Genomic DNA, 14,997 nt, shown 5'->3' with positions numbered 1-14,997 from the left:
CTGAGTAAGATGTTTTTTAAAAAAATCTCCCTAGAGTGAGTCATTGAGTAAGTAGTTCCTGCCCAGGAACCTGAAAGAGTTGTGTTGCTGCACAAGGAGATGAAGTTGTCACATCCTCTACCATGTTAATGTCTTTTGATTAAGTGGATTCAGGCTAATGGAGAGAACGAGGAACCAGGATTCAAGATGGTCCCTGATAATCTACACTGGAATTGCTTTCAAATTATCAGGGTAATTAGTGATAAGTAAGATGTCTTAACAGGTAGTCAAGGATCTTAGGTTTTCAGTGGACAGCACCACTAGTCTATTCTATGTAGCTATCAACTTTACTGAAGATGAGAAACTTGTCCTCCTTTGTTGGGGGTGGGGGGAGAGAGGGTAAAGGGGAGTATACTCTTGTGACTTAAACAAGGTCTCTTGGCAAAGGACTACATGCAAAGAAGAGATGTCAACCAGGTGGGATTTGCCCTATAGAATATTTCCTCCACTTTGGGATCAAGTACTAGGCATATTCCCTGGGCCAGGGTAATACATGCAGCCTGCGGACAATGTAAAAGCTTCCAGGCTGGGTCTACTTTCAGTGCCAAGAGCCAATAGGTCATCATTGTGCTTATGAACTTTATTTCTTTTTTGACACTACTATCAGTTCTTTTGATTCTTATTCCCTCAAGAATCTTGTAGCCAGCAGCAGAAACTTAGCAGGGAAGGACTTATAAACCAAAATACTTAACTTTCATCCCAAGGAAGGAAAAAGTCAGAAGTCTCTGAGAACAAGAACAGTTTAACTTAGACTAATTCAATAATTCAATACAAGCAACATTTTCTGAGTACCTGCTATGTTCAATACATTAATTATCCCAGGAAGGAAACAAGAAGATAAATAAGAAATATTCTCTGTTATAATGAGGCTTATAATCTAATTGGGAGAAATGATACATCCATGCAAATAACTAAGACATAAAAAACCCGAAGATATAAAATTAGAATATGAAAAGTACACAGAGTGGTAGAATCAAAATTCCATAGAAGTTCAAAAGACTATTTTAGGCAGAGGGAGTTAGGGGAGGCATTGAAGGACAGGTAGAATTTCAATATGCAGATATTGGGGGCAGCTAGAGGATGGCCTGTTCTAGATACAAGAAGTGGTGTGAGCAAAGTCAAAGAGGTAAAAAAAAAAGTAGGGTAAATTTGGGAAACAGTACAATCTGGCAGGATCATAACTGCATAAATAGGAGCGTTGTGAGAAAGAAAGGTAGATCATACTCAGATTGTAGAGGGTCTTGGATGCCAAGCTGTCTATAGACTTTGCTTGGGATGCAATGAGAAATCTTTGAGTATTTTTGAGTAGGGGTGTGACATAATTAGAGTTAGGTAATCAAGATTACTCTAATTTGGGTGCATATTATGGACTGGAGCTGGGAGGAACTAGAGATTGAGAGACCAGTTAAGATGTTATTGTAATAGTCCTGGCAAGAAGTAATAAAGGCCTGAAGTAGGGGGATGGGAATGGGAATGGTAAAGAAGGCATGGATATGAAAGATATTTCACACATAGAATCACAGGGACTTAGCTATTGATTGGCTGTGTGTGTATATGAAGGGATGGGGACAGGCTTGAAGGAAAGGATAAACCAAAGATGATTTCAATGTTTTGAGCCTATACAGCTGAGAAATAGTTGATGTCAATAATAATAAATATCCTCAAAATCAAGGTAATCAGAAAGAAGAGCAGACTGTGGAGATGATAAATTCAGTTCTGCACATTTTGGAGAAATGAGCTCAGTTTTGCAGCTTTTGAGACATCTAAGCGGCACCCAAGGATATCTAACCAGGGAGGGGGAATTAAAGATATGGATGGGGCTGGAGCTGGGGAGGGATTAGGGCTGGAGATGTTGATTTGATACTGATTCACCTAGAAATGATAGTTGAAGCTGTGGGAGTAGATTAGATGAAGTTGCCAGGTTTTGGGAGGGGGATCCACCTAGACTCCCAAATTTTCCACCACTTTTTCTGTTATTCAAACTTAGGCAGCCAGCCTGCCCCATTCTGACTGATAGCCAGTTTGTGATGAGAAAGACCCAGAATTGAGGGCCGGATTCTGCAGAAAATTCTCTCTCCAATATGTGAAACCCAGTCCAGGTAGGGGGAAGTCCATGATTTCCCTTTTCTGATGATTTTACAAAAATCAAAATGTGTCACAGATGCCCAGATAAACAGAAGTTTGCAATCGAAGCAAGTTTTGGGATCGAGCTGATTAGTTGATTCTTAATGGCTATTAGCCCAGTAATCACTCACCACACATAGCTTCCAGGCAGACCAAACCCATGCATAAGCATAGCGACACCCAAGAGTACAGACGCCTCCTCCTCAGATATATAAGGGGACCCTGAAGATTAGCCTTCAGTGGAGTTGAGTCTTCAGTCTTAACTCTCCTCACACATCTGAATTTTCTTTCCTTGTTTGGCTGGTCATCATGAGTCGCCAGTTCTCTTGTAGGTCTCGTGGAGGAGGAGGCGGTGGTGGTGGAGGAGGAGGAAGCTGGGGTTTCAGTGTGGCTTCCTCAAAAGGGGGAAGCCGGGGTTTCAGTGGGTCCTCCTCAAGAGCAGGGGGCCGAGGCTTCAGTGCAGGCTCTGCAGTGGTCAGCGGGAGCCGAAGATCTGCCAGCAGTTCCTCCTGCTTGATGCGCCATGGTGGAGGTGGTGGAGGTGCTACCAGCCGGAGTCTTATCGGCCTCGGAGGGAGCAGGAGCATCTCCATCAGTGTGGCCGGAAGGGGCAGTGGCTCCTATGGCCGAGGTGGTGGCTTTGGCGGAGGCAGCGGCTTTGGCGGAGGCGGCTTTGGCGGAGGCGGCTTTGGCGGAGGCGGCTTTGGCGGAGGCGGTTTTGGCGGAGGCGGCTTTGGCGGTGGCGGCGGTTTTGGAGGAGGAGGATTTGGAGGAGGAGGACGCTTTGGGCCAGGTGGTGGTTTTGGTGGCCCTGGTGGACCCGGTGGTTTTGGTCCTGGAGGATACCCTGGCGGTGGCATCCATGAAGTTACTGTCAATCAAAGCCTCTTGGAGCCTCTTAATGTGAAAATTGATCCAGAGTTCCAGAATGTCAAATCAGAGGAAAGGGAACAGATCAAGAAACTCAATAACAAATTTGCTACCTTCATCGACAAGGTGAGTCTGGAGACCCTGGGATCCTCTTGGCCCAGTATGTACTGCTTCCAGTTAGTGATTAGCAAGAAGGAACCACTGCTGGTTAATTTCGTCTGCGGGTTGCCAATGGAATGAATTGCCACTGGATACTCTGCATGATACAAAGGGAGATAAAGAAGTGGGCTAATCCTAACTCAGCCAGCCAAGCACTTAATAAGCACTTACTTTGTGCTCGGCCCTGTACTAAGCCCTGTGGGACACAAAGACTGAAGACAGCCCCTTTCTCAAGGAGCTCACAGTCTAATGAAGGGAGACAACCTATGTACAATCCCCTGTGTAGGTAGAAGATGTATATACGATAAACTAGAGATAAGTAGAGGGAAGGTACTAGCATTAGGGGGTTCAAGAAAGGATTCTAACAGATGGTGGAATTTAAGCCAGGTCTTGAAAGACTTTATGACTGGCTTTCACATTTCAGTCTAGGTGAATGAACATTGGTGTTTAAATTTGTTAGAAAACAAGCAAAACCCCGCCAAACCCTCATCCGTCTCTGAGGTTGTAAGTTATCTGTTGGATCTTTTATGCCAAGCTAGAGCTACATTTCAATGGAAACAATGGTCCCTCTGTCTTCTGTTCTTCTGTGAGTGCATCTCTCCTCTTTGGGGAGTAAGCCCTCTAAGAAACTGACAACTTTAGCTTGAAATAACTGCTTTTTGGTAAAAGAAAACTGTGCCTTCAAGAGCAGATTTCATGCCTGGTGACCCATAACATCTTTTTTTTTTTTTTTTACTGATGTCACCTTGGAATTTTATAGGGTTTCCTCTCATTGCATAGCAGGTGTAACTAAGACGTTGAGTTTTATAAGGCTCTTAAGATCTTTGAGAAACCCTGCCCTCCAGTGCTCTCGTACTAAGCACTCTTTGGTGTAATGCCAGTAAATTCTGGCTTTTGGTTTTTCTCGGCTTTGCCAGGAATTCTACTAGGGTTAGGGAGGGACCATTCTGGTGTGTTGGAGGCTGCTTGGTGAAATAGAGGGGAGAATCTCTCAGGGTGGGGATGGCCAGGGTGATGCACTGGGAAAGAAGAGAGTTGGAGTTTTGGGGAAAACGCGGTGGAGTGTCCAAGGAAGAAACTAGTATATTCTTTGGCTGGCAGAATGGGCATCTCTCCTAGTTGTGACTGGGCTTATCCCTTTCTCTGGAGCAATAATTCCTGGTGTCTGAATCCTAGTGAAGGGGAAGATGAGCTCATGACTTGCATGGATGATGGAAGTTAATTCTTGGGAATTGCAGGTACGTTTCCTGGAGCAGCAGAACCAGGTGTTGACGACCAAATGGGAGATGCTCCAACAGATTGATGTCAGTACCCGCTCACCGAACTTAGAACCCTTATTTGAGATGTACATCAGCAGCTTGAAGCAGAACGTAGACACTCTCGTAACAGAGAAAACAAAGCAAGATTCAGAACTGAACAACATGCAGGATCTTGTTGAGGATTTTAGGAAGAAGTAAGTGTGTGCATGTGTGGGGAAACACCAATAGGTAATGAATATTAATAAGCAAACAGAATAAATTCTCCAGGAAAGCATTCTTCCCCAAATGAGTTTCAGGGAGGGGGAGTATCTATGAATTTCTGCAAACTATTCCTTTGCTAATACTTCTAAAAAGAACAGATTTTGGAAGTTGTATTTAGTTATTATTAATAATGCTATTTCCAGTAGTTATCTTATATAGTTATTAATCTTATTTCTGTATTTTTAAGGAAAGTCATTACTAGCTGAGGTATCAATTTCAATTAAAACTCTGCTTGATAATCCTGGGATATGAGATGCTTTGGGGGTGAGGCTACCAAGAACCAGATTCACAGTTTAGTAACCTAGGTTCAAATCCTCTTACTGCCTATGGGATCTTGGAAAAAAAAGTCTCTTTACCCCTCTGTGCCTCATATTTTTTATTTCTAAATTGGGGACATTAGATTAGATAATCTCTAAAGTTCTTTCTTGCTCTCAATTCTGTGATATTGTAAGGCTTGCATTGATCTCTTTTCTCTGGATTCTAAAAGGTATGAGGATGAGATCAACAAACGAACTTCCTGTGAGAATGACTTTGTGACAATTAAGAAGGTGAGTGAGGGGAGGATAGGGTGTTTGGTGTACAAATGCATGAATTAGGCAAGGATCACCAGGAAAATAATTCAGAGGGATTTCAGTCAAGGTAGTTTAGAGAACACCTCAAGGGGCCATAAAGGTTTTAAAGAGAAAATTGAAGGAGTTCGGTATCATCAGGGAAGGTATGGAGGTTGAGACTTGGGAAAGGGGAGAATTCACCATTATTTTTGGAGCATCTAAGTTTTGGGGGCAAACAGGAGAGGTGAGAAGGACATTTCAACAGATCTTTTGAGCCATTGAAGTGTTGCAGTGGATAGAATGATGGACTTGGGTTCAGAAAGCTCTTGGTTTGAATTTTGTCTCAGACATTTACTAGCTGTGTGGCCCAAGGCAAACAACTTAACATCTTTCAGCCTCAATTTCTTCATCTGTAAAATGACACCTATTGCCCAGGGTCTTTGTGAGAATCAAAGGAGATATTATGTGAATAGCACTTTGTAAACCAGGTTATCTAAATATTAGTTATCTATGATGATTACCACCATTATTATGGTCACTCTTTTAGGATGTGGACAATGCCTACCTGAAAAAGGTGGACTTGGAGACCCAGGTGAATATGTTGAGAGAAGAAGCTGACTTCCTGCGGGTCTTACATGAAACGGTATGATTTAAAAAAAATCTTTTTGCTGCTCACTCTCTTCTGATGACTTCCTTATTCTTTTTCCAACTACTTGGGGAGAGTTCACTGTCAAAGTGAGAGCCTACGATGGGGCCATTGGGCAGGATTTCCAGGAGGTGAGACTGTTAGTGGTAGCTTGTATGACAAACAGTAACTGTCTTGCAATCTCCTCCAAAGGAGAAAGTACCTCTCAGTCCAATCAGTATGTGAATTCTAGAATAGTTCCACCTTCCCCATAGATTCAAAAATATGAAAATTTTGAAAAAATTCATTTTATTTTTCATTTAAAATGACTTATTTTAAATATTCTTTACTTTTTAAATTGAGTTTCAAATTTTCTCTCTCCTTTCCCCTCCTCCACTCGTTGAGAAGGTAAGCAAAATGATATCATTTATACATGCAAAATATTTCCATATTAGCCATACTTCAAAAAATAAAATAAAGGAAGAAAATTATACCTCAATTTTCACTCTGAATTCATCAGTTTTCTCTAGCATTTTTTCATCATGAGTCCTTAGGAATTGTTTGAGACCATTGAATTGATCAGGGTAGCCACTTCTTTCACAGCTCGTCATCATTACAACATTGCTTTTACCATGCACAATGATCCTCAGGTTCTTCTCACTTTCACTTTTTTCATATAGGTCATGTCATATTTTTTGAAACCACTCCTCTCATCACAATCATATGCCACAGCTTGTTCAGCCATTCCCTAATTGATGAGCATCCTTTCAATGTTCAATTCTTTGCCACTAGAAAAAGAGGTGCTATAAATATTTTTGTCATATGGATACTTTTCCTTTTTCCTTGATCTTTTTGGGGTCCAGAGCTAGTCGTGATATTACTGGGTTAAAGGGAGCACATTTTTATAGCCCTTTGGGCATAGTCTTAAGTGATTTTCTAGATTGGTTAGACCAGTTTACATCTCTACTAACATTTTATTAGTGTACCCATTTTCCCTCATTCTCTCCAGTAGTGGCATGTCAGGATTTTTAAAATTTGCATTTCTCTTATGAGTTGTAATTTTTTTCATATGACTACAGATATTTTTATTTCTTTGTTTGAGGACTATTTCTTCATATCATTTGACCATTCATCCATTGGGGAATGGCTTTTATTTATTTTTTTATAAATTTGACTCAGTTTCCAATATATTTGAGAAATGAGGCCTTTGTCAGAGAAACTTGCTGTAAAATTTTTTGATGTTACTTTATTGTCTATGATATTCTTTAGGAAAATGTAGTTTCTCTGAATGACTCTTTTAATTAGGTCTCTTCCTCTTCCTCTTCTTCTTCTTCTTCTTCTTCTTCTTCTTCTTGTCTTTTATCTTCCATCTGACCACTGCCTCTCTTAAGTCACCTTCCCTTTTATCCTTACCTCTCTCTCTCTCTCTCTCTCTCTCTCTATATATATATATATATATATCTCTATATCTATATATATCTATATATCTATGTATCTATCTATATCTATATCTATATCTATATCTATATCTATATCTATATCTATATCTATATCTATATATATTCTTCCCTCTTTGGCCCAGTTCCAATGAGAGTGATGTTCAAGTATTGACTGCTAGCCTCCCTCCATTTTGCTCTCTGACTTAAAAGCTTTTCCTTGCATGCCTCTTTTATGTGAGAAAATTTCTCCATTTTACTTTTCCCTTCCTCCGTCTTTCTGTGCATTCCTCTTTCTTACCCCTTCATTTACTTTTTGAGATCATCTCAATATAATCTACTTACACCTTTGCCCTCACATTCATATCTATATAGGCTCCTTCTAAGTGTCCTAAGAATGATAAAGTTTTTAAAGATTTCATGTATCATCTTCCCCTATAGGAATGTAAACAGTTTAATTTTTTGAGTCTCTTATAATTGTTTTTTACATTTACCTTTTTATGCTTTTCTTGAGTCTTGTGTTTGAATGCCAAATTTTCTGTGTAACTCCTGTCTTCTTATCAGGAATGCTTGAAAGTCTTCTATTTCATTAAATAACTATTTTCCTTCAAAAGGATTACATTCAGTTTTGCTGAGTTGGTTATTCTTGTTTGTGATTATGGCTTCTTTGCCTTCCACATTGTATTCTAAACCCTCTGCTCCTTTATGTGGAAGCTGCTAAATCACGTGTGATCCTGACTGTGGTTCTATGATGTTTGAATTGTTTTTTTCTGGATACTTGCAATATTTTCTCCTTGACCTGGAAGTTCTGGAATTTGGCTACAATATGCCTGGAAGTTTTCATTTTGGGATCTCTTTTAGGAGATGATTGGTAGATTCTTTCAATTTCTATTTTGCTCTCTGGATCTAAGCTATTGAGGCAGTTTTCTTGACAATTTCTTTAAATATGATATCTAGGCTCTTTTTTATTTTAATCGTGGCTTTTAGGTAGTTCAACAGTTCTTAAATTATCTCTCCTCAATCTGTGTTGCAGGTCAGTTATTTTTCCAATGAGACATTTCAGATTTTTCTGTCTTTTCATTTTGTAACTCCATGTTATTGTTTCTTAATATATTGTGAAGCCAATAGCTTCCACTCATCCAATTCAAACTTTTAAGGAATTATTTTATTTAGTGACCTTTTGCACCTCCTTTCCCAGAAGACCTATTCTTTTTTACAAAGTTCTTTTCTTCAGTGAATTTCTGTCTTTTTTTTTAACCATTAGATCAACTCAGTTTATTAACTGTTATTTTTTTCCACATTTTTGTGTGTGCCTCTTTTACCAAGCGTTTAATTCTCTTTTCATAATTTTCTTGCTTCACTCTCATTTTGTTCTCCAATTTTTCCTCTACTACTGTTCTCTCTTTCTTTAGCTATTCCAGGAATTCTTGTTGGGCTTGGGTCCAATTAGCATTTTTCTTTGAGGCTTTGTTTGTAAATGGTTTTGCATTGCTTTCTTCTTTTTGGGTTTATGCCTTGATCTTCCTGGCCACTCTAGTAGTTTGTGATGGTCAAATTCTTTCTTTTTTTCTGTCTGCTCATTTTTCTAATCCATTTATTGACTTTGAATCTTATGTTAAAGTTGGACTCTGCTAACCTGGGGTTGGGGAAGTACCACTCCAAGTTTCAGGGTTTTTCATGCTGCTATTTTCAGAAGTAGTTCTTGGAGGGTCTTCAAGTTTTTGGTGCTTCCTAAGTGGTATGATCCTGGGAGAGGATCCTGGTTTTCTTGGTCTGTACTTTGGTCTTTATCCAGGAAGGGCCCCTGGTCTCCTGCAGCTGAAAGCACTAGAGGACATGGGTCCTCTTAGCCCTGAAACTGTGACTAGTTCCCCTGCTGTCCTGCAGCCACAAGTTCTAGTGCTCCTCTCTGCCTTGGAGCTGCAACAAATGTCCCTTCTCCCTTGTGATCAACTACCAGTGCTCCTCTCCATCCTATTACTGTGATCTAGAACTGTCTATGGATAATAGAGTTGCATATCAGTGCCATTTGCACTCAGTGCTCAGTGCACTCAGTGCTCCCTTGTAATCTCTTTCTGATCAGTTGTCCAATCCCTTACTTTCTCTGGACTGAGAGCCCTCAGAGCTCCTGTTTCTGATGCCACCACTTTCATGTTTGCCTCCAAGTTTTACTGCTTATGCTACTGCCATGCTCCAGGCTGGCCCCTCAACCTGGTGTCATAGACTTTTCCTGTTGACCTCCTAAGCTGTCTTAGGCTGGAAAATGTCTCACTCTGATCTTTTGTTGGCTCTGCCACTCCAAAATTTAATTTGAGGAGGTATTTAAAGCTGCTTGGAGGATAATGTTGGGAGAGTTCAGCTGAGTTGCTGCCTGTATTATACCATTTTGACTCACTTAGCCATCTGAAATTTAAACAAAGTATCAGAGACAACCTTTTCTTGGTGATATGACTCAAAAGATAGTACCCAAGGAAGGGACAGCTTCCATGAGCTTAGCTCCAACCCCTCTGGACTCTGGCTATTTCTGGCAAAACTGGTCAGTATTGTTGAATGGTGTTTGGGGCTGGTTGGAAGGCTTAATACTGCCAGATGCATAAGAATAAGTAAGCGGAGCCCTAGAATAGGGTTAGAAGGGGATTGAAACAGAAGTCTGAATGTTATCTCACCCTGGTCAAATCTTCTTGTTCCTATGACTATTTTCTTTCCATATCTCTGAGAATGTGAGTCATGACCAGTATTCTGCCTAATTCAGGAGCTGTCCCAGATGCAACAAAACATCACTGACACCAATGTGATCCTGTCCATGGACAACAACCGTAGCCTGGACCTGGAAAGCATCATCAAGGACGTCCAATCCCAGTATGAAGAGATTGCAAAGAGGAGCAAGATAGAGGCTGAGAACCTTTATCACAGCAAAGTGAGAACCTAACCAAATCCATTACCACAGACTTTGAACTCCAGTCAGGGAATCTATAGGAGCTTATAATCAGTTAGAAGGGATAATGAACTAACTGCTTAAAGTAGAGATTCACAATACCTATCCTGCTCCTGTCCCCAAAAGGACTCACATGTAGATCAGCTATCCAAATTCCCTAGGAGAAATGTACATGACATATTGACATTCTAGCCATCCTAGGCTAGAAGCTAGAGGCTAGAAGCTTCCCTCCACTGACTTCTTCCAATGTCCTAGAGTTGATTTCTCTTGAGGAGGAGAGCAGAGAGTTATGTGCAGGGAGGGGGGTTCAACCATCACTTCCTGGGCAGTAAACAAAATCCACTGCAAACAAACCTTCTCCCCTTTTCTCTTCTCCCCTTTTCTCTTCTCCCTTTTCTTTTTTCTTCTTCTCTTTTTTCTCCTTTTCTCTCCTTCTTCTCCTTCCCTTCCTTCCTCTTTTCTCCTCCTCCTCCTCCTCCTCCTTCTTCTTCTTCTTCTTCTTCTTCTTCTTCTTCTTCTTCTTCTTCTTCTTCTTCTTCTTCTTCTTCTTCTTCTTTTGCTGCTGCTGCTGCTGCTGCTGCTGCTGCTGCTGCTGTAAAATCAGTATGAGGAGCTCCAGATCACTGCAGGGAAACATGGAGAGAGCCTGAAGGAAATCAAGATGGAGATCAGTGAGCTGAACCGCATGATCCAGAGACTTCAGGGAGAAATTGCCCACGTGAAGAAGCAGGTGAGCCAGGGCTTCAATTTGGTTTGCCTTTCGGTTGGTTTCAGGGGTTGGTTGGGATGGGGTGCTTGATGAGTTCTAAGGGTCTTTGTAGGTGGTGAGGAAGTGTGTATGTGTGTGTGTGTGTGTATGTGTGTGTGTGTGTGTGTGTGTGTGTGTGTTATAGAGAGAGAAAGACCAACAGAGGCAGAGAGTAAAGGAAGAAAGAAGACAATGACAGAGAGAAATGTACAGATGAATTCCACTATTTGTAGACAGAATTAACCTGAGAATGAAATGACCCCGTACTTGGAACTACCAGATTTCTTAATAGGGGGCTGTGCTGTATACCCCATAGACCCAGTTTCTACCTCCTGAGGGGCTACACTTGGCAGCAGTGTGGCCTAGTGGATAAAGAACTGGCTTCAGAGCCAGGACAACTTAGATTCAAGCCTTGCTTCTGACAAATGCTGTCTGTGTGACCCTAGGCAAATCACTTAACTTCTCAGTGCTCTAGGAAATTCTCTAAGAGTATAAGTTGTAGAGAAGAGGCTGAGCTGTGTTGGCAGAGTGGTGCTTCCTCTCCTGGGAGTTCCTTATACCAGTGAAATACCAGGCCTGGGCTCTAGCCTCATTCCTGTCTGTGATATAGTAGAAAGATTGGATTTATAGTCAGAGAACCTGGCTCTGCTACTAGTGTTGGGTGAGTAACTTAAACCTTTGGAGTCTCAATTTCTTCATTTATAAAATGAGGGGGGAAGGTCAGATTAAATGATCTCTAAAGTCCCCTTCAAGATGCTATGCTATGATCCATTGAAATTTTGAATGTATTCTTTCACTCCTTATGTGACCTAGGACATGCCATTTAAGGTTTGGGGATCTCAGTTTTCTCTTTGAGTAAAATGAATGGGCTGGATCAGATGATTCTAAAGTGTGTCTTTCAGCTCTAAACCCCATGATCCAGGCAGTCAGTAAATATTTATTAAGTACCCACCATGTGCCAGGCACTGTGACTCTAGGTGGCTGTGCATCTCTGGGCCTGGAATCAGGAAGACCTGAGTTCAGATCTGACCTCAAACACTGACTAGTTGTGTGACCCTGGGCAAGTCAGCAGTTGCAATGGCACTCTTCAAAGGACTTGAATCAGCCCACCAATTTTTCTGTTTCTTGTTCACCTTGGCTCTTTCCCTTGGGATGTGTAGACTGCCCTTTCCCATAGCTTCCCAAGAACACCCAGAATCTTTCCCTCACTTCTTTTGTAGTGCCGTGCTGTGCAAGACTCCATTGCTGATGCAGAACAACGGGGCGAGCATGCTCTCAAAGACGCCAGACACAAGTTGGAGGAGCTGGAGGAAGCTCTCCAGCAGGCCAAGGAGGAGCTGGTGCGCCTGTTGCGCGACTACCAGGAGCTGATGAATACTAAAATTTCCCTGGATTTGGAGATTGCCACCTACAGGAAACTGCTAGAGGGAGAGGAGGATAGGTAAGGGGATGGAATGATGACTCACATTTTATAGGTGGAGATGAAGAATGATAAAAGGCCCAAGTTGGCATCAGCTCTTCTGCTTTTCCCCAGGAAAAAGACAGGAAGGGAGAACTCTGGGGACCAGGAAACGCAGAAGAGAACTAGAGACCAGGGAAGGGGAAATTATGTCAGCTCCAAGCTCTCTTTGTACTGGGTAAAACAGGATAATTGTCAGGGCAGAGGTTCAGAATGGAAGGGGAGGCAGCAGATAATACAGAGTCAGGAGACCTGGACTTAAGCCTTTGCTGTGGAATAAGGGACTTGCCCTCTCTGGGTCTTAGTCTCCTCAGCTGTAAGATTCCTTCCCAACTGTGGCATTGTGAGAGACTAAGTCTGAGTAGAACAGAGTTGCTAAGGCCAAGGTATTTGTGCACTCTAGGTAAGGTTTTACATTGTATCTCCAATCCTACCCCCTGAAAGAATAAACCCAATTTCCCAATTTCATAAACACAATTTACAGTTGCTTAAATAGAAGCCTGTAATTTGGCAGCAGAAGGAGGGAAAAAGGAAGGCTTCATTTTCTTTTTTTTTCCAAAGAAAGGTATGAGTCATGGAATGGCAGTTGTGCTTACAGTAAGTGTGAAGGGGCACTGGCTTAGAGGAGGGAGTAGGACGATTTCAGCTGGAGGTAGTGGCAGGTGGGAGTGGGGGACAGAAGGGAAGCAACTTGATAGTCTTATTCTAGGTCCTCCTAGATTGGATGAATCTTTACAGGACAGCCTCACTTTTTGTTTATTTGAGTGAATTTGAAGAATATTGGATCCAACATTATTTGTTTATTATTTCTTAAAAAAATTTGGAAAACCAAGTGAGTATTTTCAGCTAGGTCATCTAGGACTCTAGTGCCCCAATTTAGCACAAGAAGTGAAGAGTATTTAAAAATAAGGAACAAAAACAGGATTGTGTCTTTGTTGAAGAAAACGGAATTGTCCAAGTGGTATTGGGCAGTGTTTCCTTATGGGAATTTATGGCTTGATGAGCTTGAATTTCAAAGGAAAAAAATGCAATCTCAGTCCCAAAGCACATGAACATGGTGGGATAGAGTTGGTGAGAGCCACTCTGGGGGCTTTTGACTTCTTCTCACCCCTCACTCAGGGCAGGGCATTTTTTTCCACTAATGAAGAGATAGTTTTATACTAATGGGCTTTGGGATTGGGATTAGAAAAAAAAATACAATTTGATGCCAATACCTCTTTTTATCCCTTTCTTCCTGATAGAATATCTGGAGAAGTTCCCAGTAATGTGTCCATATGTAAGTAATGAGGGATGACCCCTCTTTATGAAATTTCTTGGATGGGGCTATCAGAAGGAGTGGGTATGCAGAGGAGGCTCAGTGTGCTTATTGTGACTTGGTTTCTTTCTACAGCTATAAGTAGCAGCACTATCTCATCCAGTGTGGCATCCAAGGCTGGCTTCAGAGGTTCTGGAGGAGGAGGAGGAGGAGGCTATGGCTCTGGAGGCAGGGGATCTGGCTCTGGAGGAGGAGGAGGCTATGGCTCTGGAGGCAGGGGATCTAGCTCTGGAGGAGGAGGCTATGGCTCTGGAGGCAGGGGATCTAGCTCTGGAGGAGGAGGAGGAGGCTATGGATCTGGAGGAAGGGGATCTGGCTCTGGAGGAGGAGGAGGAGGCTATGGCTCTGGAGGCGGCAGTTCTGGATCCAGGGAGTTTAGCTCAGGAGGTGGTGGTGGAGGAGGAGGGGGCAGCTATGGCTCTGGAGGTCGAAGTTCCAGTTCTGGGGGTCGAGTCTCAGGATCAGGAGGTGGAGGCAGTAGCTCTGCAGGAGGGTCTGGAGGCTACAATTCAAGTCACGGCCAAGGGGAGGAGAGCTGTGACACCAGTGTGTCATTTTCATTCAGATAAAGCTGATGTTCCAGTGCCTCCCTACACAGAATGTAAAAACAAACCTTTCTCTGCTCCAGTTGTTGACAGCATTCCAAACTGCACCACCCAGCCTCATTTCAGGGGGAAAGAGATGCTCAAACATATTTGCAGAAAGCTCTTGCCTCCACCACCCCTCCGAAAAGGGCCAGAGTTATTTATAGCTCTTCTACTTTAGGGGGGGATTCTCCTAGGGCTGGGGGGGGGCTGTAGCATCTTTCATCCTCCCCCTTTTCCAGTGCCCCCTTCTGAATCAACATTCTAGAATTCCTGTTTCCTTGCATGCAGCAAAAAGGAAAAAAAGTCATATTCCTTGTGTATATAATTCTTCCTTCTGAATCTGCTGTCTAAAATGTAACTCTGCCCTTACCCTTGTCTATAAAATAAACTTCATTTGCAATTCATGTTGTTTGTGTGATGACCTTCTTACATTTGACCTTAACTGGAGGGTTTTGGGATCTGGCTAGAAGAGCCTAGGCTAGGCTCTTGTGTGTGGTCTTTTGACTGAGTCCCAGTTTTACAGAACAAATCCTTTTATTAAGGGGATTTGTTCTGTGAAATTGGGATTCAGTCCCAAGGCTGCACTTGAGGACCTAGAAGGCCACATGTGGTCTTGAGGCCACAGGTTC

The 14,997-nt window shown here is 42.1% G+C and overlaps 1 protein-coding gene across 1 annotated transcript; it reads left to right on the top strand.

Annotated features, from left to right (window-relative positions):
* Positions 1-2,472: 2,472 nt before the first annotated feature.
* Positions 2,473-14,772, top strand: LOC140534106 (keratin, type II cytoskeletal 2 epidermal-like). The gene is made up of 9 exons (XM_072654749.1): positions 2,473-3,159; positions 4,431-4,645; positions 5,200-5,260; positions 5,811-5,906; positions 10,077-10,241; positions 10,864-10,989; positions 12,228-12,448; positions 13,708-13,742; positions 13,857-14,772. The coding sequence occupies exons 1-9, from the start codon at positions 2,473-2,475 to the stop codon at positions 14,348-14,350; spliced, it is 2,100 nt and encodes a 699-aa protein (XP_072510850.1). The 3' UTR covers positions 14,351-14,772.
* Positions 14,773-14,997: the final 225 nt, after the last annotated feature.

This window comes from Notamacropus eugenii, chromosome 3 (assembly GCF_028372415.1).
Source record: "Notamacropus eugenii isolate mMacEug1 chromosome 3, mMacEug1.pri_v2, whole genome shotgun sequence".
Classification (NCBI taxonomy): Eukaryota; Metazoa; Chordata; class Mammalia; order Diprotodontia; family Macropodidae; genus Notamacropus; species Notamacropus eugenii.
Note: the sequence above shows the minus strand (reverse complement) of the source record. Positions and strands in the feature narration are given on the sequence as shown.

Coding starts and splice junctions, on each gene's coding strand:
- LOC140534106 (XM_072654749.1), top strand. CDS start 2,473: ATGAGTCGCCAGTTCTCTTGTAGGTCTCGTGGAGGAGGAGGCGGTGGT. Junction 5,261..5,810: donor ACTTTGTGACAATTAAGAAG/GTGAGTGAGGGG, acceptor TCACTCTTTTAG/GATGTGGACAATGCCTACCT. Junction 10,990..12,227: donor TTGCCCACGTGAAGAAGCAG/GTGAGCCAGGGC, acceptor CTTCTTTTGTAG/TGCCGTGCTGTGCAAGACTC.